The 19,988-nt window shown below is 57.6% G+C and overlaps 1 protein-coding gene across 15 annotated transcripts in view; it reads left to right on the top strand.

Annotated features, from left to right (window-relative positions):
* Positions 1-274: 274 nt before the first annotated feature.
* STRA6 (signaling receptor and transporter of retinol STRA6) overlaps positions 275-19,988 on the top strand; it is a 31,962-nt gene continuing 12,248 nt past the window's right edge. Inside the window, exons 1-9 of one of the 15 annotated variants that reach the window (XM_070269153.1) lie at positions 6,340-6,415; positions 7,031-7,275; positions 9,599-9,726; positions 12,412-12,559; positions 14,801-14,867; positions 15,116-15,201; positions 16,256-16,395; positions 17,200-17,366; positions 18,666-18,788. In XM_070269153.1, coding sequence (XP_070125254.1) covers positions 15,140-15,201; positions 16,256-16,395; positions 17,200-17,366; positions 18,666-18,788 — 492 coding nt within the window. In that variant the 5' untranslated portion in view covers positions 6,340-6,415; positions 7,031-7,275; positions 9,599-9,726; ... (1 more) ...; positions 14,801-14,867; positions 15,116-15,139. Of the gene's footprint in view, positions 480-3,300; positions 3,588-6,339; positions 6,416-7,030; positions 7,276-8,664; positions 8,844-9,154; positions 9,483-9,598; positions 9,727-12,411; positions 12,560-13,515; positions 13,774-14,800; positions 14,868-15,115; positions 15,202-16,255; positions 16,396-17,199; positions 17,367-18,665; positions 18,789-19,988 lie in introns of those variants that run through there. The other 14 variants (XM_070269148.1, XM_023653760.2, XM_023653767.2 and 11 more) reach the window with 14 other exon arrangements.

The raw sequence follows: 19,988 nt of genomic DNA on the forward strand, positions 1-19,988 counted from the left end.
ATTCGTGGTCACTCAGCTGGTAAGTGGTAAAAGCAAACTGAGAAGCCTGGTCTCTTCCCTCCACTGACTGTGGTGCTTAGGGCCAGGGCCTGGCTCCCTTGAAGCTCTCCTCTCTGAGTGGTGACTCTGATCTAGTCCCCATGCCTCCGGCCCCATCAGGAGCACTGTCAAGAGAGTCTCGGGTCATGCCCAAAGCCCTCTAGCTCTGGCCTTCAGTCAAGCAGGAGCTGGGGCTGCCCGCGTGATCCCTGAGCTCGCCCTGCCAGCCTCCCTCAGAAGGGATAAAGTTCCTGGGGTGGCAGGAAGGAGAAGGAGCCAGACTCTTGGGCAGCATCGGCAGCACTGACCTTTGTCTTCTGTGTGCCCAGGTGCCAGTTGCCCAGCTGCTCCGCTGGCTCTAAGGACTCAAGACCCTACAGACTGTGGGGGTTCTCAGAGCAGTGCCAGTCCTCCTACAGCGCCAGAGACAGACAGGGAAGGTAAGGGGGAGAGAAGGGGCAGGAGCTGGCAGGGGCAGCACCAAGTCAGCACACAACACAGCCCAAGAAAAGGTACCACCTAAAACCTTTAGGAGGAGAGACAAACTTCACAGTCAGGCTCAGAGACAGAAACAGAACAAAGAGCAGGAGAGAGAAACAGAAAGGCAAAGACTGAGTATAGGGAGAGACACAAATCAACAGAGAAAGAATGAGGCAGACACAGAGAATTAGAAGGAGAGACAGAAAGATAGGAGACAGGCAGAGTGAGTCAGACAGAGAGAGTGTGGCATAGAGGGAGACAACAATAAGGATGGAAAGAGAGAATGATGGACTGGGACAGACAGGCAGACAGAAGGGCAGAGAGATACAGAGAGAGAAAGAAGCCAAATTGCAGATACTGACAGACAGACCCACCAGTGGGCACCGGTGGGCAGAGTTCTACTGTCTTATCAGACCTAATGCTGAGGGCTGTGTCCCAGGCCTGCCACTTAACCAACTCTGGGGGCCTTTTCCCCACCCCCAGGCCTGGGCCCCAGAGGGGGTCCCCCAGCCACAGAATGGAGCAGCGTCCAAGCTCTGGGAAGGGTGGTTTCTGGTGAAAGAGCCATGAGCTCTACGTGTGCATGCGAATGAAGTGGTGGTGGGAATCTCTGGCAAAACTTCTCCTAGCTCAGTCACTGCCCCTGGCACACCATGTGGCCTCTCTGGGCCTTGGTTTCCTCTGGATATGACGGTGATATGGGTAGAACAGGGGTCTCTGAGGTCTCCTCAAGCCCTAAGATCTGGCCTTAGTTCAGTCTCTGTCTTTGCAACTAACTTACTGCTCTATCTTCATTAACTCATGACCTCCTCCTCATAGTCCAAGAAAGCCGCTTGAGATCCAGCCATCATTGAGAACTGCATTTCAGCTGACTAGAAGGAGGACAGGAGGAAAGAAAACACCTCTGTTTTAAAGAACACCTCTCTTTGGAAGTTATACTCAGCACTTCTTTTTCCATCTCATTGGCCAATCCTTAGTCTCAGGGCTGCATCCAGCTTTAAGGGATGCTGGAGAATGTGCACTACTAGGCTGGGGACGGAATCCATTCCACATGGCTTAGTGATGCTTTCACAGCTGCTCACTCACAGTAGGCTTCAACACAGCCTTACAATGTTTTCCTTTTGCTTACTGTGGATAACTGCCTAGCTAGATAATTTTTAAATGTACATGTCAAACAAGTGAAAAATCCCCCTTCATTTTCCCAAACTCATTTCTCCCCTGAGTGCAACCTCTATGAACAGTTTGCTGTGTGTCTGCCAGATTCATTTTTTATGTATTTACACACACATATGTATCCTCAGTTTAAAGGAACACTAAATGGGATGGCGATCTATGTATTGCTCAGCAACCTGCATCCATGTTATTTGTTATTTGGCACTCTGTCTTGGAGTTCTGCCAGGCCAGTCCATAAGGAGGTACCTCATTCCTTGTGACAGCTAACTAGTGCCTTGCCTATAGACTTATCAAAGCTTATCAATGGATATTGGGCTTGTTGCCAATTTTTTGCATTACAAACAGCCTTGGGCATCTTCTCTGCTTATATATGCAAGTGTTTCTTGAGGATAGATTCCTAAGAATGGGCCAAAGGTTAATGCTCTCTTTGTGCTGTCGGTTTAACCCTTTCTATGTAAAAACCCTTCTTTTCCATGGGGAAATGTCGCTTAGGTCAGAGCTGGCGGACCCCTCCCATCTTGGCCTGAGCTGTTCTCTCTCCCTCCCTCCCTCTCTCTCACAGAGCAGGCACAGCCCTGGGACCATCCTCTCTGCTGTGCCGTCTGTTCCAGGCTCTTCACCATCATTGGAAGCTAATCTCCCATCCTAAAGCCTGTGCTCCTTGGGCTACCCTACCCTTTTCTTAACTGTACCCCCTTTCTCCTTTGAGGAGGAAGAAGATGCTTCCCCAGGTGTCCTTCTCCTGGGAATTTAGGACCCTGCTTCTTGTACCCACACTTATCCCTTCCCTCCCATCTCTACCTCCTGCAGCACCACATTTTAGCACCTCTGAGCCCTTTTTCCTTCCCCAGTCTTCTTTACTCCCACCCAGGGCACCTCCTCCAGGAGGCGGAGGGGAGAGCATGGCGAGCCTGAGCCAAACCTCAGCTCAGGGGACAGGGAACAGAGGTGACTGTTCCTGCAGCCTTGGGGGTTGCAGGAATGTGCTGGGGAGGAGCAGCAGGCCCCAGAGTCTCAGGCTTTTTTCTGTAGAGAGCTAGGCGATGAGGAGGTGAAGAGAAAGCTCTCTGAGAGCCTTTTGGCTCTCCACCTGGAGTGGATCATACCTGAAATTTGAGCCCCAAAGGCCCATGAAAGTGTGACAATTCCCCCCTTCCCACAGTCAGGGCCCTCAGCCCAGCTAGGCCACAGCAGGATGCTGATCGGGTTATTAAAAGCTTAGCTGGTGGCTCCCCTCCGGCTTGGTGCAATCCATCAAGCAATGGCCCCCAGGGAGTGATGGATGGTGACAAATGAGGGTAGGGGGTTCCCGAGCCCATCCGGGGCCACAGCTGGGGAAAGTCAGCCAGACGCCCTGCACAGTCTTCTCCACGATGAGGTGACTCCGAGGGCCAAGGAGATCAAGTTTCGGGCAAATGGCTTGCTGGGTGGAGAGGCTCCTCCGGAGACAAGCTGCCCTGTGTGCTGTGTGGGGCCCCAGCCCTGCTCTGGCCTGAGCTGCAGAGGTGGGGGTGGGGTGGGCTTCTCTGATCCTGGAATCACAGGCAGGAGGCCTGGGGAGGCGGGAGGCCAGGGAGGGGGTTCAGGAGGAGGGGCAGGGCCAGAGCTGGAGGGAAGGAGAGCTGCCTTTCCGGGAGGAGATCAAACACCTTTTAAAGCAGGTGCTGGGGACTCTGCTGGGGCCAACTACTGAGACTGCACAGCCAGCTGTCCCTCCAGGGTCCCAGGCAAGCTGGTGCTGGCACTCAGAGGACTCCCCAGCTGCTGGGGAACATTCTGCCTTCCTGGAGGGACAGGACTCCCCAGGGTGATCGATAAGGAGAAGGAAGAGATACAGAGAGAGAGGTCAAGAACGCCTGGTGGAGGTGAGGCTGGAGCCCAGCCTTGCGGGCCAGGTAGGAATGGAACAGGTTGGGGAGCAGGGAGAAGGCACCCGGCAGGGACAGAGCATGAACAAAGGCTTGGAGGCAGAAAGGGGGCAGGAACAGTAGGGCCGCATAACTCTGAGGGATGAGCTTGCAGACCTAGAGATGGCTGTACTTGGGGGACACTGGGGAGCTAGTGTGAACTCCAAAAGGCAGGGAGACATCAGAAGAGTCGTGTCTGAGTAGGGTCTGCTTGTGGGCAAGAGATTGATGGAGAGCCATGTCTTATGTTCGGCAGGGAACAAGGAGAGAGAACTTAGGGGATCTGCCCAGCAGTCAGCATCCTCAGTGAAGGAGGGCAGTAGGAAGCCTGCATCTCAAAGGCCAGACCATGGTGCCACCACCCCAGGGAGGACGTGCGGGGAAGGGAGAATCCAGGGCTCTCATAACTGGGGGAATCTTCATGGCCTTTTGGTCAGTCCTCCTCTGAAGGCAGGAAACACTCTGTAGCATCTTGATGTTACCAGCCTCTTCTTGATTGCCTCCTCTGATGGGGGGAATCACTACTCTGTGAGAGTAAGAAAGCTACCTTTGTCCTGAGCTGAAATCTTCTTCCCCATCTTCCCTCAGTTCTAGCCTAGCTCTCTGGGAGGAGAAGACCACGCTGCTCCCCTGGAACAGCCAGCTACCCTCCTCTGACTCCTCACCACTGTCCCCATTCATGCCAGAGCAGTCTGGCCTGAATCCCTTGTGCTATGATGACACTGTTGGTGGAGAGACAGGAGAATTCCAGGAAGGGGATGTCAGGTGATGCTTCTGATGCTCCCACATGGCCAGGGAGGTAGGAGGTAGAGAGCCATCCACATTTCCCTCTCATGAGCTTAGCAGCCAACAACACTGCTTTCCAGCTACTGCATGGGGTCAAGCTCAGTCTGTGGCCAGATTTAGGCACGTGTGTGTGCTGGGGGCCATTCAATATGTGTGTGCATGGGTGCACTGGAGACAAGGGCCGCCCCAGAGCTCAGGGGCCTGCATGGGGTTGAACCTGCCTTGGCTGCCTATCCATGGGCTCCACCGGCAGGCACATGGGCTGGCTCCACTCTTCTGGGCTGGGGCACACCTTGGGCACTCTCTGCTGTGCTGCTGGGGATCCGGGCTGCTGCGACTCTGAAGTTGGGTGTTGTAGACCTCTCGGGGTTCTGCCAGCCCAGGGCTGGGGGGGGGGCGGGTAAGCAGTGGGGGTCTCTGGGCCTTCTGCAGCGGCTGAGCATGGTTTTGACCATCTTGTCCCAACCTGTGCTTGATCTGCCAGAGTTGGAGGGTTCTTGGAAGGTGACCAAGGTTCTGAGGTGTTTTAGAGGTTCTGGCATGTCACTGGAGTTCTGGGGGTTCATGGGAGGTGATACTCAGGTTCTGGAGTTTCTGGTGATGTTACAAACATTCTGGGCATATTGCTGAGGTTCTGGAGGTGCTCTGGAGGAGCTGGGAGTCCTGGGGAAGGGTGTTCCTGAGGTTCTGGGGCTGCTGGCCTTCCCCGTTCCTTCCTACCCACTGTCAGCTCCTTTTGCGCTGAGCACTTTGCCCTTTGAGGATTTGATAACCACGGGCTGCTGAAGGCACACACGCGGGCCTCTGTTCCTGGACGCACAAATTCCTCAGATTTAATCAACTCGAACAAAAACATGAGGAGGAAGGAAGCCCTGTCCCAAGGCCTTTGGGGCCAGCTCCAGCCAGAGGGGCAGGCAGGGCAGCTCGATGCTGGCCCAGCTGGCTGACGGCCTTTGTCTGCTGACAGCCCAGGGGCTTCTGTGACCCCTCCCACAGCGAGCAGGGCTTAGCCACCCCCAAATCTGTGCCCAGTGGGACGCCCTGCTACCTGGGCTCCTCCTTAGATCTTGGCATCAGCCTTGTCAGGATGTGCCCCCATGGGCTCCCATAGGCCGCAGCTAGGCAGCCCTGCCCCCTGCCCTGCGCTCTCCTTGCCTCTCAGACTCTCCTTCTCAGCTCTCCTAAGACACTTAGAGCTCATTCCTGCCACCACTGCTGACTCTGTCTGACCTCAGGGCCCTGCTCCAGGCCCCCTCCAGGAACCCCCCTCCAAGACTGCCTCAGCCATCTCCTTATTCCCCCTCCTCCCTCCTCTCTTCTGGAAGCTTCTACAGTCTGTCTCCTAAGCACCTCCACTCTCCAGCCTCTCCTCTCCTGATGGCAGGTGCCAGTCTCCACCTCTTGTGGGTAGAGGCCCCTGTAAAGCCCGCTGCAGGCGGTAGGCCCTGAACTCTGCTGCCAGGACTTGGGAGAAGTTCTTCAGGAGCAGGTCATTCCCGCCTTTCTCTTCTCAATACTTTTCCCGGCCAGCTTGCAGTCTGGCCAGGTGGCATCCTCCCTAATGTCTCAGAGCTAATTTTGCAGATACGAGCTCCAAGCTATTCTGGCTCCAAGCTGAGGAGGTAATTTGGGCTCAAGAAGTAGCTCCCTTCTCCTAGCCTGAGCCACACGGCCACCCAGTATCCATGGATCTTCCACCCAGCCTGCCTCCCTGCCCCCTCAAGAGTGGATGGGGGCGCTGGGGGCCAGGAGGGTGGCTGGAAGACAAAGAGGGACGACTGGGCAGTCACAGCCACTCCCTGTGGCTTTGACCTTCTTGCTACAACCAGTGCCTCATGTGCTGGCTCCACATTCTTGGGCCATGAAGTCATTGAGGGCAGGGAGTGGGGGCCTTGGGGAGAGAAGAGCCCACAGTCAAATATCTCCAGGCTGGGTGACCTACTCCTTCTGGGACAGAGGTGGGGCTGAGACCCAGAGAGGCCAAGGGAATCACTCAAGGTCACACAGCCAGCCCCAGAGCTTAAACCCAGGTAGGCTGCCCCCACAACCAGGGCATTTCCCACTGCCATATAGAAACTCTGCTCTTTCCTTCTGGATCCCCTCCTTCCTGTTCCCAGCCCAGCCCTGATCAAGGTACTGGACACAAGTGCCCTCTGTCCACTGTGCCCATGCCCGGGGAGAGCCACAAAGCTCGCCATTTCCTTACCTCTGCTAAGGGCCTCCCTGAAGGTAGCCTCTGCATCCTGGGCCTGTGGTGGGGGAGGTGATGCCACGGGTACTGGGCTAACCCTGAGGGAGGCACAGGGTCCGCTGGAAGTTCCTTTGGGGGCAGAGCAATGCGTGGTTCAAGGAGGAGTCCTGTGGGGAGGGCCTGCGCCCGGACTTGGCTCCCTGCCGCCTTGGCTGCAGATGCTGAGGCTGAGGGGGCCCCTGTGGGCAGCCCGAATATCTTTCCTCAGGGCCTGGTTGGGTGCCCCCTTTCCCTGCTTCAGGGTCTGCTCAGAGAGCACCTCCTCCGGGGCCTTTCCTGACCATCCAGTCTCACACAGCCAGCTCCCCACTAACGTCTCTTCTCTCACCCTACTATGTTGTCCCTGTCAGCACTCATGACACGTATTTTGTCCCTCCGCCCCTCTGCGTGTTAGATTCCCTGAGGTGCAGAACTTTATTGTGCCCGCTGCTGTGTTCTCAGCACACCACGTAGAACCCTGCCTGGCACAGAATCAGCATGCTTTCAACACTGTTGAATGAATGAAGGAACAAACCAGGCTGAGGAGGCAGATTCAGGCTCCCTCTGGGGAAGGAAGCAGTTTCTGACAGGCACAGATGTTCATGGGCGGACGTGAAGGGAGAGAGCTCCCCGTCACAGACTGGACTCCAATTGTTGAAGGTATCACGAGGGGGATTTAAAATGAGGTAGAGTTGGTTGCTCCCTAAGCCATGAGTCCCAGACCCTTGAGCAGTGAAGGGAATGCTGGGCTCTGGTGTTGGAGTGGAGGGCTCTGGAAAGCCCCTCTGGGGAAATCCCAGACACAACAGTAGCCTGCATGGGACAGGCCCCTACAGGAGCGGTGGTCACCAGAACGAGCAATGGCTTTGCCATACCCACTTTATAAAGGCCCTGTGACCCCAGCGCCAGGACTGAGCATCCGGGGAAGGAGGGAGGAGGAGGAAAGAGGCAGAACTCTGTTCTTAGGAGCTCACAGCCAGGCCCCGGAGGCAGGATTCACCCCAATCCCTGGGATCAGACGGGCAGTGTGGACTCTTACATCGCATCGAATAAAGTTCAGCTTCAGCTCTGAGTCAGCAGACGCTGACATCTCTGTGGGTAAGGGAGGGGGGGTCAGAGCCCTCTTTCTGGAAGAGGGGCTGTTTGGGAAGGAAGGCAAGGAACTGAAGCCAGCAGAGTACCAGGCCCTCACCCTGGAAGGCCTCGTGGGTTTGGCCTCAGAATTTGGATGGGGAGCCTTTAGGATTTCAAACCCTGTCCCCTCAGAGCCTCACCCATGCTCTTCCCTCTATCGGGCACATGCTTCCCCCACCCCCACTCCCACCCTCAACCCCCAGCTTTCTGCTCAGCCAACTTTTCCCTGCCCTCAGGTCCCCCCTGAGAGGTTTCCCTCTTCAAGAATTCCCCATTCCTCTCTGATCCAATTCCATTGCCCATGGTGTGCATCAGGGCCCTCTGTGCCTTCCCTTTGTAACCCTTGGAGTTGAAGGTATTGAGTTGCTTGCCTGTGTCTCCCCTAACTATAAACTCTCACGGCCCAGGGCCCAGACAGTGCTGGCACTTAGGCATTCAATGAATTTATGTTAAAAAAATAAGTGGATGAATATCTTATAAAAAAAGCCTTCTTGAACAAATGCCTTAGCTGGGTAGGGCCAAGGCCCAGGCCCCTTGGAGGGTATTGGAAGGACAGGGACCCTCAAAAGTCCAGGGGGGCCTGACCCCTACTCAGGACTAGGGGCCTGAGAACTGCTCTCTGCCTTTGTCTGCATCTTGTCCCTCCCCCCCCCCCCCGCCCCCCCGCCCCCCAGGGCTGGGGCCAAGAGGGGAGGGGAGCCAGCCAGGGGAGATGGCGAGGAACCCCCAGCCCCTGCCCAGCCCTGCCTTCCTCACCCTCACCCCCGCACCCCGGGAGGAACAGGAGGCAGGCGGGGTTCTTCTTGCTGAATGTGGGTCTGGTTCGTGTTTAAAGGACTAATTTCCGCCCTGTGGGGGTGAGTTATCTCCTTATGAAATCGAGTGGGAGAAACAAAAAGGTTTTACCAGTGAGCCACATGTTGCCTCTTTCATGGAAACCCAGGAGAAGGAACGGTCAGGCTCCCTCCCCTGCCTCCAACGCCGCCGGCAGCCTTCTTGGGTTGTGGAAGGCAGACACCTGCAGGCCCTGCAGCTGTGGTGGGCGAAGGTGTGGGAGCTTTGGGGCAGGTACTGAGGGCAGGTACTGAAGGCAGGTACATGCGGGCAGTGCCGACCCTTCTGGCTACATTCCCCCAGGTTTAGGCCGCCTGTGGAGCTGGGGCCCCCTCCAGGAGGGGGCTTTGTCAGGACCACGGTGTGTTCCCATCACTGAGGCCCAAAGCGGCCAGCGACGGGTAGGCTGAGGCTGGGGGGTGGTCTCCAGGGAGCCCAAACAAAGAGGGAAATTGGGCTGAGCCCCCGAGAGCAGCGGGAGGGGCTGGGAGTCGGGCTGGGAGGGTCCGGCAGTATGCTGAGCCCGCCCCCCGTTTCATCTCTGCAGCTCTTTCCTCCAGCCCTTCCTCCAGTGTGTGTCTGTGGGTCTGTTTGGGTGGGTTTGGGGAGGGGGAAGGAAGGGGGATCTCTGTGCGCAGCTCAGATTGGACAAGCCTTCTTTGAAAGTGGTCCTTTGAGCAAAGCCCTTCCAGTGGCCCGTCAGAGGGACAGGTGCTCCGGCAGCGCCCACGGGCCCTGAGGGGCCCTCTTCTCCAGGGGGATCGCTACCTCCTGCAGGACTGGGCGAGACTGGGCGGGAAGGGACGGGAGGGGACAGGAGAAGCCCTTCCCCTCCTCCTGTGCCATCCGCCCAGGCCCTCACTCCCAGGCGGGTTTTTCCCAGAGTGAAAAGCAAGAAAGTAACGTTTAGGATTAAAGAGAAACGTTCCTTTGTTTTGGTTTTCTTTCTTTTTTTTCCCCCTAAGCCTCTTTTCACATCTGTAGTGGCTTTTTTCCTCTTGTCTGGGGGTCATAGGAGACGGGCCAGAGAATGTCATCCCAGGCAACAGGGAACCAGACGTCCTCCCAGGCTGCAGATGACTACTCCTACGGCAGCTGGTACATTGATGAGCCCGAGGGTGGCCAGGAGCTCCAGCCAGAAGGGTAAGTTGGAACCCCTGGCTCTGGGCCGGCAGAGTGGGATGTGGCAGAGATTACAGACAGGGGAACAGGGAAGACACCCTGGGCAGTGGCTATTAAGATGGACTCTGCCACTCATTTGCTGTGTAACCCTTAGCAAGTCACAGCCTCTCTGGGCTTCAGTCTCCTCATCAGTTTGTTGAGAACAGTAGCCCTTGCCTAGTATTAAGATACTTGGGGTGGGGAGCCTGGGCCAGGCCAGTCACCTAAAAAGAACCTGTGTGGTGTATTTGAAATATGGATTCCTGGGCCCCATCCTTGCAAATTCAGATCCAGCTAGTCCAGGGTGACTCCCTGGGTGATTCTGGCCTGCAGCCAGCATGGAGAGTGCTGGGTGGGAGGTTGAGGGAGTCGAACCTGCCTTTGAGGGGTTGCTGGTCTCTGTGGTAACCATCTAGAGTACTGAGTTAGCAAGTGTCAGGTTCTCTGGTCATGCTGGGGGCGGGGGGCGGCAGAGAACTGTGGCAGAAAGCCTGATGGAGGAGTCACTGAAAGACTGAAGGAACGCACAGCCCCTGTTGTCTTTGGCTGGCCCCAGAGTCTCCGTGAAGACGAGGAGGTCCTGTTCTCTTTAGCAGGAGTGCTCAGGCCAGCCCAGGGCGGGGGTGCGGCCTCAGCCCAGCCCAGTGTGGCCTGAGGGCTCGGCTCAAGGCGGCCTCTGCCCAGACCCTTTCTATCTTTGTTTAGTCTGGGTACCCTGGCAGAGGAGCCTGGCCTGCCTGTGCCCCTCATGCTGCCAAGGACGCCCTGCCTGTGTGGGCCCCAAAACCCAGTTCTCCCATGTTGTTCCTGGCTTTGGCCCCATCCCCCATGTCCCTGCTCTGTCTAAGGGTTTGGGGAACTGGAAAGGTGAGGCTGGGGTGTTGCCAAGCCAGATGTGTGCACATCTGTTCCCCATCAAGAACTGAAACTGGAGAAGAAAAAACGCTCGTGTGCCTCTCCAGGGGCTGGGGCTGTGGCCTGGCCAGGCCCCGGTCACCCAGCAGGAGTGGGGGCCCCGCCCGGGCCTGAGGGAGCTGTTATTTGGAGGACTTGGGGTTCTGACCACCTGGAGAGCAGCTCTGCTGTCAGCAAGGGTGGGCCCCTGCCCGTCCCCCTCCCCCCCCAGCCTGTGGGCCCCACATCTCTGCTGCGCCTGTGTGGGGTGGGAGGGGCAGCAGAATGGGGAGGGGCCCAGGAACCTGGTGAGGAACAGATTCTGGCCTGGGTCACAACCTGAATCTGAAGCTGTGTGCGTCCATGGGCGCCTCAGGACCTGGGAGTTGGCTGGGGCTAGGCACCTGCAGCGGGCTGTGTGGCTGGGTGTTAGATGTGGCCTCAAGATTAAGCTGGTTGCATGGCAGGCCCGTGGTGATGGGGAATACTGCCTCTAGCATGGAGGCATCTAGAACTTGTGGCTCCTTCTCCCACTGCAGGGAAGAAGGAAGAGCTTTGTTTGAATCCACTTACTTTTCTAAACCAACTTGGACTTCCTGCCGCCTCCTCCACCAAAGGTGGGAGCAGGAAGCTGGGAGCCCAGGGGAATCCCACAGAGGTGAATTTGGGCTCACGTCTTCCTGTGTGAGTCAGACACCTCAGGAGATGGTACACCAAAGCTTCGGGGAACTCTGGGCAGTGGTCCCGCTCTGTGCCTCAGTGTGCCCCAGCAGGCTGGGCTTGGGGTTGGTGGGCACTGGTGACAGTGGCTGGGATGGACTCAATCTCCTGGCCACACTTAGCCAGGTGCCCCCATGGTTCCAGGACCTTGCTGAAGAGGTTGAGTCTGATGGAGGTGGATTCGTCATCTGGGGTCTTCTGTGGGCATGGGATTGGTCTGTAGCAGCTGGCCCTTTCCTACCCACAGAGGCCCCTCTGGCCAGGTTATGTGTCCAGCTTGACATGTGCCCATGTGTTATCCACTCGTCACCAATACTGAGCCACCCAGCCAGAGCCTGGGGACACAAACAAGCCTGTGGCAGCTGTCCGGATGTCACCCCCCTCCCCACCACTTCAAAGGGCTGCTGGAAGGCAGAACTGGAGGCTTCCCTCAGGCCTGCTGCCCTCGCACCACGTGAGGCCAGCGCCACCGTGACCTGCAGGCCTGTGGCTGGGCAGAGTGTCAGGAAGCAGGACTCCAGGCCTCCTGGGACCTCAGGCCCACAGACTGCCGCCCCAGACAGTCGCCCTGTCCCTCTCACCCATGGGGGTGCAATGCCCGCCCCTCTGGAAGAGTCCCTTTGCAGGTTCTCACTCAGGGCCAAACTTCTGGAAACAGTAGTCTTGCTCCTTCTCTGCCTGAGTGTCTTCACCACTGTGCTCCAACCTCTGTCCCCAAGTGTCCACCATCACCTCTGAATTGCCCAAGACCAAGCCTCAGCTTCCTTGGGCTGCATCCAACTCTGGTCCTCACACCTCATTTTGGAATAAGGCCCAGAACCCTACAGTCACCCTGGAAACTCCCCTGCCCTCTGCTCCCCCACATCAGGGCATGTGAATCCCCCCCCTGCATGCCTCCGAGACACAGCCTGGTGCCTCCACTCCCCACTGACTATTTATGCTAAACCATTTGAAAACGCTGATATTCAACTGTTTCTGATGGACAGACGTGGCAGTTTCATAGGATTCAACTTAATATCTTCTTTTGTGTTCTCCTTGCCTCTCACCTTCCAGTCAGATGTGGCGCTGGAGAGACGACCTCAGTTCGAATCCTGGCTCTGCCCTTCTACTAGCTGTGTGATTTGGGCAAGACACTCAGCCCCTCTGAGTCTTAATCTCCTTCTCTACACAAGGGGGGGTACTAAGAGCACCCACACTTTAGGTAATAACTGAGTTGATACATGCAACAAACAGTGCCTGGTACTTAGTCAATGCTTAGTAAGTACTACTTACTGCTGTTTTACTCAAATCTAACCACAGAAATCTCCTAAAATCCAGGACACCACCCTTCTCAAACACCTTCGATGGCTCCCTAGTGCCTCCCACACCTGCTGTAACCTACTTTCAGCTTACCCTCTGGGCTGGGTCGAGCTGAAAACCTTGCCTGGCCTCAGGCACACGACCTCACTTCCTCCTGCTCTTCCCTCTCCAGGGAACCCCCTTCCCTTTCTTTGCCTAAAGAGATGATAACCATCTTTCAAACTCAAACCCCACACCCTCTGAGGCCTTGCCCCAGGTCTCTCTTCCTCCTCTGCATCCTGTAGCACCTGCTTGTGCCTCTTCAATGAGGATCCAGCCTCCCTGAGGTGGTGTTCTTTGTGTCTGTGCCACCCTGTCTTTCCCACAGCACAAAACTCAGCTCCGTGGGCTGTCAGCCAAGCATTTGCTCAGCCCTATTTCTGTTGCTCAGACCTGCAACATTTGAGGGTGCCCGAACCTCCGCTAGCCTGGGCTAAGGGGTAGGTGGGGGATCCCGGTGGTACAGAAGGCCCAAGGGTCCCCCAGCCAGGGCCCTAGAGGGTATCCATGGGGGCCAGGGTGGCTCCTGGTTTGGGGTGAGTGGGAAATGGTCAGGCTGCTCTGGGGACAGACTGCTTAGCCCCTGCCCTGGCTGGGCCTGGGGACAGGATTGAGTAGGACCTAGCCCCCTGACGAGATGCAGGCTGGGAGGGCCAGGAGTGGTGGCTCTGCCCTCTTGGGGCTGGACAGGGGCCCCGCCTCGCCCAAACCTCCCCCCACATGCCGGAGTGGGCTGCCTCAGAGTTGGAAGTGGGGAGTGTGAGGCCTGAGCTCAGACAGCAGAAACCTGATCCCCTACATGGCACCCACCCTGCCCAGGAGCACAATTCTGCTTTGGGGAGAAGCCAGCTCTGCCCTGGCCAAGAAACTGCACAAAATGGACTGATTTTGCCCCTCCACCTGAGGGTAAGGGCCGGTGAGCAGCACCTTTCCTGCTTCTCCATGTCTGGGGTTTCCTGAGGGAAAGCAAGCTCACAGGAGATGCTGTCCCCTCAGCGTCCTGGCGCTCGGCACTCATCCTGCAGACGAGGCTCGGCAGTCCTCCTTCCGCACAGCGGGCTGGCGCCCAGGTGGCAGGTGAGCCTCCTGGGCAATGAGGGCCCAGCGGTGGCACAGGACTCCCTCGGATGCCTTGCCAGCTTGCCCACACTCCCTCTGGCACTCCCAGGCTACACTTGGGCAAACCCAGAGGTCTGTTCCTCCCCAGGGAGCCAGTTCTGTCTGCTTTCCCAGGTCCAGGTGCAACCCAGAGCTCAGGGCTCCTACCTGACCCCTTTCTCTGCCACGTGGCCCAACTGAGGAAGCTGAGGCCTTTGTTGCCCTCATTGATTTCTTTATCTCCACCATGGGTCTACCTCTGTGCTCAGCTGTGGTGAGAGCAGGACTTCTGCCAGGCCATATGTGGTAATTAGAAAAAATTACCCCCATTCAGATGTATGCAGCTCAGTAGGTGCAGGGCTTGGTGAACAGTGTGGCCAGAATTTCAGACCAAACTCATTCCTTTGCTTGCGCATCCTTGTGCAGTGTGCAACCTGCCCAACTGTACATGGAAGTCCTTAATGAAAGGGAAACAGGAAAAGAAGAGACATAAGTCCTGGAAGACCAAGAAAGATCATTTCAGTCACAGACACAGACCAAACTCAGATACCAGTGGGTGGAAGGAAAATCGTAGGACCAAATTCTTGGTTGTTTGACCCAGGCAGTATGCTCAGCTTTAGTTCTGAGGAGAGATCTGTGAGATCTGGAACTGTGAGGGAGGCTTCCTGGAGGAGGGAGGGATGAAGTGGGCCTTGAAGGACAGGAAGGATCTGGGTGAGATCAGGCAGAGCTGGCCCACTGTTTCTCCTGTGTCCTCCCCGGGAGCCTCCTGTCTCCTTCAGACCTGTAACCTCAGAATGTGGCATGGGACCAGCACACCACAGGGGAACGAGAGGCCTGGGATGGTGCCCAGAAGGTGGAACTGGGCAATCTTGTGTAGGAGACATGAGAGGGTCAAAGGAGGTAGTGGCTGGAGCCCCAGTGTAGACAGCCTGGAACCCCAGATCCGGCTGCACACTTGGGGGCTCCCTCCCCAGGCCTGACACAGCCTTCACTTGCTCTGCAGGGTAGTGCCCCCCTGTCACCCCAGGGTGCCACCCGGCCTCCTCCATACCTGCCTGGCTGTGCTGTCGGTGAGTCCAATCTGAATCCAAACTGGCCTGCAACCTACTGCCAGCCTGGGCAGGGGGCCTGTGTTCTCTGCTGGGGCTGGTGAAGGGGGGCCCTGGGAGCCCAAAATGTGGGAGTGGGTATCTGGGAGCTCTCCGAGGGTGGGGACCCGGACCTCTCAGACTTCTGTCACCTCTTGGCCAGTCCCCAAGATGCCGCATGAGTGTGTACTCGGGGGTAGAGCGTGCAGCCTCCTCTGCTCACCTTTCAGATTCTTGTGCTGCTGCTGCTGGCCATGCTGGTGAGGCGCCGCCGGCTCTGGCCCCACTGTGGGCGTGGCAGGCCTGGGCTGCCAAGGTAGGTGCTGTGGCCTGGGTACCCCCGCTCGGGGGGCCCAGATGGCAGAGCCATTCTGGGGGGTGGTGATTTGTTAGGTACCTAGAAGTCAGCCCCGGCCCCAGTGACACCCCCGCGTCTCCCAGCCTGGGGCTCTCCCCACCCCCACCTAGATCTCCAGGTTTGGTCGGGACCCTCAGAGGGAGGAGGAGGGACCCGCTCAGGTCTACCTGCTCCTGGGTCACCGGCACCTTGACGCTTAAAGGCAGATTTATGAGGGACTGACCTCCAGTCCCTATGGCTGGAACTCTCTCCCCGTCTCCTTCAGCCCTACGACCCCAGAGCCTGCAGTGGGGATGATCCTGAGGAGATGGGACTGGGTAGGCTTGTGTGGGAGAGACCAAAGTGTTGGGGGAGGTGGTGGATGGAGCCTCAGGCCCAGGCTGCACACCCGGGTGGGTCCTGCCGTGCTGGTTTTGTGGGGAACTAGCCTGGGGTTTCTGCCCTGCTGGCTGACCCAGGCAAGAGCTTGTCCTGCCTGGGGGAGGTCTGGGGGAGAGTGGAGGAGGATGTGCTCTCAGAGCATGAGGTTCAAGCTAGAACGAGAGCAGAGGGCCTGAGTGGTCTTCCCTGAGCCCAGAGAGGTGATGCCTGGGACAGCTGTGCCCGCTGTTTGCCCTCTGCCCTGGGCCACACCCGGGCCAGGGTGGCGGCTGCTGCGCAAGGATGTTGTGACTCGCCGAGCTCTCTGATGGTCTGCCAGCCCAGACAGAGCGATTAGTGTGGAGGCGGCTGTTTCCTGGAGCTCCCAGGGTGGGTGGGGGAGCAGCGCTCAGGCTTGTCCCTGCTGTGTGTTTGTGTTGGAGGGACGTCCTGAGGCCCCTCGCCACAGGGCCCCGAACCTGGTACACAGGAGCGCTCCCCAGTGTCTGTGGAGTGGATGGATGAAGGGGCCTTAGCCCGCATCTGGAAAGCGGGCCTGGCTCCAGCCCTCCAGTTATGGAACACGGCATGAGGCGAGGGGAGTGGGGGCCTGGAGCAACTCCCTCCCGTCCTATCCCTGCCTCTGCGCCAGCCCTGTGGATTTCTCAGCTGGGGACAAGCCCTGGACAGTGCCCGCCGCCGTCTTCATGGTCCTCTTCAGCTCCCTGTGTTTGCTGCTCCCCGCCGAGGACCCGCTGCCCTTCCTGACCCTGGCCTCGCCGCCCAGCCCAGGTACCCAGTGCAACCGAGGCCCTGGGCTGGATCCATGGGGTGAGGGGGGGTGGGACTCAGAGCCCTCGGGAGGGCTCTGCTGTAGCGAGCCAAGCAGCTCCCCACCTCGGTCAGGAGCCACACCAAAGGACACTGTCTCATTATCCTCCCCAACCCGCCACAAGGCCTAGAACCACCCCCTCGTTGGTCCCAGCCTGTGGGTCAATACCACCCTCTCTGCTTCCTCTGTTCTTGTGAGGGAGGAATCTCTCGTCCATGGGCCCAGCTGAGTCCCCAGACAGCCTGGCCCTGTGTGACAATGAAGGCGGGTGGGGAGGGGGCAGGCAGGTCCTGGAGAACTGAGCTGAGCTCGAGGAACTGATGGTTACAAGGACGACTGCCACTGAGAGGGGCCGCTGCCCCAGTCCTCACGATGCCTCTGCCAAGTGTGGCTCTTAGCCCCATTTTACAGAGGAGGATGCTGAGGGTCAGAGAGGGGAACAATAATGAAGCGGGAGCTTAATTTATTGAGTACTAACTCAGGCACTGTGCTGAGCACTGTACGTATACCTTCTCATTTCATCTTGCTAATTTACTATTGTTATCTCCATTTGACAGATGGGGAAACTGAGACCCCCAGAGGTAACTTGCCCGAGATCCCACAGCTGAGACTAGTCAGAGCCTGGATTTAAACTCAGGCCTCTTGCCCACTGAACCAGCTGAGGGCCTTAGAAGATGGAGACAGGAGAGAGGCCTGGGTGGCCCGGACCCAGGCCCCGCACCTGCCCCTCCGTCATATGTCTCTCTACCCGTCTTGCCTTCCAGGGCCCTGGAGGATGCTGGCCCTGCTCTATTACCCTGCCCTCTACTACCCTCTGGCTGCCTGTGCCACAGTCGGGCATGGAGCCGCACACCTGCTCGGCAGCGCACTGTCCTGGGCTCACTTTGGGGTCCAGGTCTGGCAGAGGGCAGAGTGTCCCCAGGCACCCAAGGTAACCGCTGACTCCTGACGGCCTGGGGCTGAGGGGCGTGGAGGAGCTGTGTAAACCAGCATGGCTCCTTTCGTCTCTCTTTATGTGCCCGGCTCCCTGCTGCTGTGCGAGTGCCCTGCGCAGGATGCCACTCTGTAAACACGTGCCCATTCCAAGCTCGGCCCCTCCATGGGACAGGCAGGGGATGGGGCAGCTGGGCCTGCTCTCAGCAACTTCAGTCTGGGAGGGGCAGAGGTGGGGAGAGGCAGAGGAGGAGGAAGAGGAAGCTGACATCCTCCATCGTTGATTCCCCGACCTCCCCTTGGTCAGGCTGGAGTGGGAGTGAAGAGAGCTGGAGGACAGCGAGCGCTGAGTTGGGGATGGTCTCAGAGGGCTAAAAAGAGAATTCCAGAACCTCAGACCCTGGTTCACTGTCTGCTGGCTGGGAGTGTGAAGCTGCCCAGTCTAGTACCCAAAGGGTGGTGGCGTTGGCCTCAGAGCCAGACAACCTGAGTTTGAATCCAGATTCATCACTTCATGCATTCATTCATTCCACAAAAATATTTGAAGCACATGCTGTATACCAGGGACATTTGCAGGCACTGGAATACAGCTGTGCACAAGACAGATGAAGTCCCCGTTGTCCCCAGAGCTGCCGTTCCAGAAGGGCAGACGCAATAAAACAAACAAATAAACAAAATGATGCCGGGTGGCACTCACTGCTTTGCGGACACCATGTCACCTTTCTGAGACTCAGTTTGCCCAGTAAATGGAGTTGATGACACCCATCCCTGAGGTGGAGGCGAACATTAGGGAGTCTCTCTGAGAGCAGGGCTTGGGTGGTTGTTTTCACCATCCAGAACCTGGCACGCGCTCAGCTCTCTATACAAATGTATTGAGTTAACAAACGAATGAATATGTAAGGGGCCCATCCCTGGGAGGTATGGTATGCACTTCCCTGATGCCCAGGTTGCAAACTGCACATAGACAGATTTAGGCCTGTGTCCAAAGCGCCAGGAACACAGGAACAGAGAAGTTAGATGTCCTCATTCCAGGCCCCATTCCAGCCCCTGGGGTGGGAGGAAGGGTTACATAACCTCCTCCAAGGGCCTGGGTGGGGCAAGCACCTCCGAGGGGTCTGAGAAGGGGCAGTAGGAGGGTTTGTGCTGAGCGGCCCAGGCTGGGGGGAGGTGATGGACCCTGTGGGGCCCTAGACCACCCTCAGGACCCTGCGTGAGGTGGGAAGGGAAACGGAGCCTGGTCTGCAGCTGGGGAGGAAGGCAGAAGGCAGGGGTGTCTGGGTGTCCGTCTGTCTGCCAGGTCTACAAGTACTACTCCCTGCTGGCCTCCCTGCCTCTCCTTCTGGGCCTCGGATTCCTGAGCCTTTGGTACCCGGTGCAGCTGGTGAGAAGCTTCAGCCATGGGACAGCAGCCGGCTCCGAGGTAAAGGGACAGGGCTGTGGTGGGCTCCTACTTGGCACCCAAGACACCCTGGACGCCCCCGTGTCTGTTGGTCCCACGTGTGGTCACACTGGGTACAGGGCCTGGCACACAGCAGGTGCTCAGAAAAGGTTTGCTGAGTGGCTGAGGGACCAGTTAGTCCTGCCTTCCCAGGCAAAGGCTAAGCGGGGTCCTCAGCTGGCCCTCAGGATGCCTGTACACGAAGCTGTGTGCACTGTGGGGACGCGACAAAGGAGAAGTGGGCCAGAAGGCGGGGAAGTCAGTGCCCTGTTTCTGAAACATTGAGGGTCCGGCTGGAGGAAGGAGACAGGCCGGGAGCCTGTGCCTAACAGGAGCTCTGGAGACGTGGGCCCCATTCAAGAAGTGCCCGGGGCCAAATCGTATCGTGAACCAACTCTAGGTTGGAAAATGTCAGATAAAGGGGAGAACTAAGGGAGGCTGGGAGGGCTTCCTAGAGGAGGTGGACTTTAGCAGGGACTGAAGGACAGGAAGGACAGAGTGGAGAGAATAAGGAGAAGGTTTTGCAGGACTAGGAAAGAGCCAGAGTAAAGAGGCAGAGATGGGTTACGTCTGTTTCGTTCTGTATAATTTGCAGCACCAGGCAGGTCTTAGCACATAATAGCCCCTCAGCAGATATTTCTGAAGTTTTGGATAGGTGGGTGGAAGCATCCTGGCGAGCGAGAATTCTGACAAGATATGGCAGTCTTATTAGTGAGGCTCCTAAGCGCCTGTCGCGTGCCAGGCCCCCAGCTAGGTGCTGCGGACTCAGAGCTGACTGCCCCATGTCTAACCTCCAGGACCTCCCGGTGTGCCCAGGGAGAGAAATATTTGCCCTGCCATATGAAAATTGCCCCAGGGGCTTGCCCCAGTGCCTGGGAGCGTGGGTGGAGCGCTCTTCCTGGGAGAGGGGAGGAAGAGGACAGCTCCAGCGAGGCTCTCTTGAAGGGCTGAGGACACAGCTGCCCAAGGGCTGGTTCCTGTTCAGATGGGGATGGTGGAGGAAAGGCCCAAAGGGTGGCATCTGGGACAGACAGCAGGCAAGTGATAGCGCCAGTTGCTGACACATGGAACACCAGATGAGAGCAGGGGACGATTGCAGTCATGGGTGTGTGGCATCTGAGGGTCTGGCAGGCAGGTGGACTGTGGGCCTGGAGCTCAGGAGAGGGACTGAGCCGGGAGCCC

This window comes from Equus caballus, chromosome 1, assembly GCF_041296265.1.
Source record: "Equus caballus isolate H_3958 breed thoroughbred chromosome 1, TB-T2T, whole genome shotgun sequence".
In the NCBI taxonomy this organism is placed as follows: Eukaryota; Metazoa; Chordata; class Mammalia; order Perissodactyla; family Equidae; genus Equus; species Equus caballus.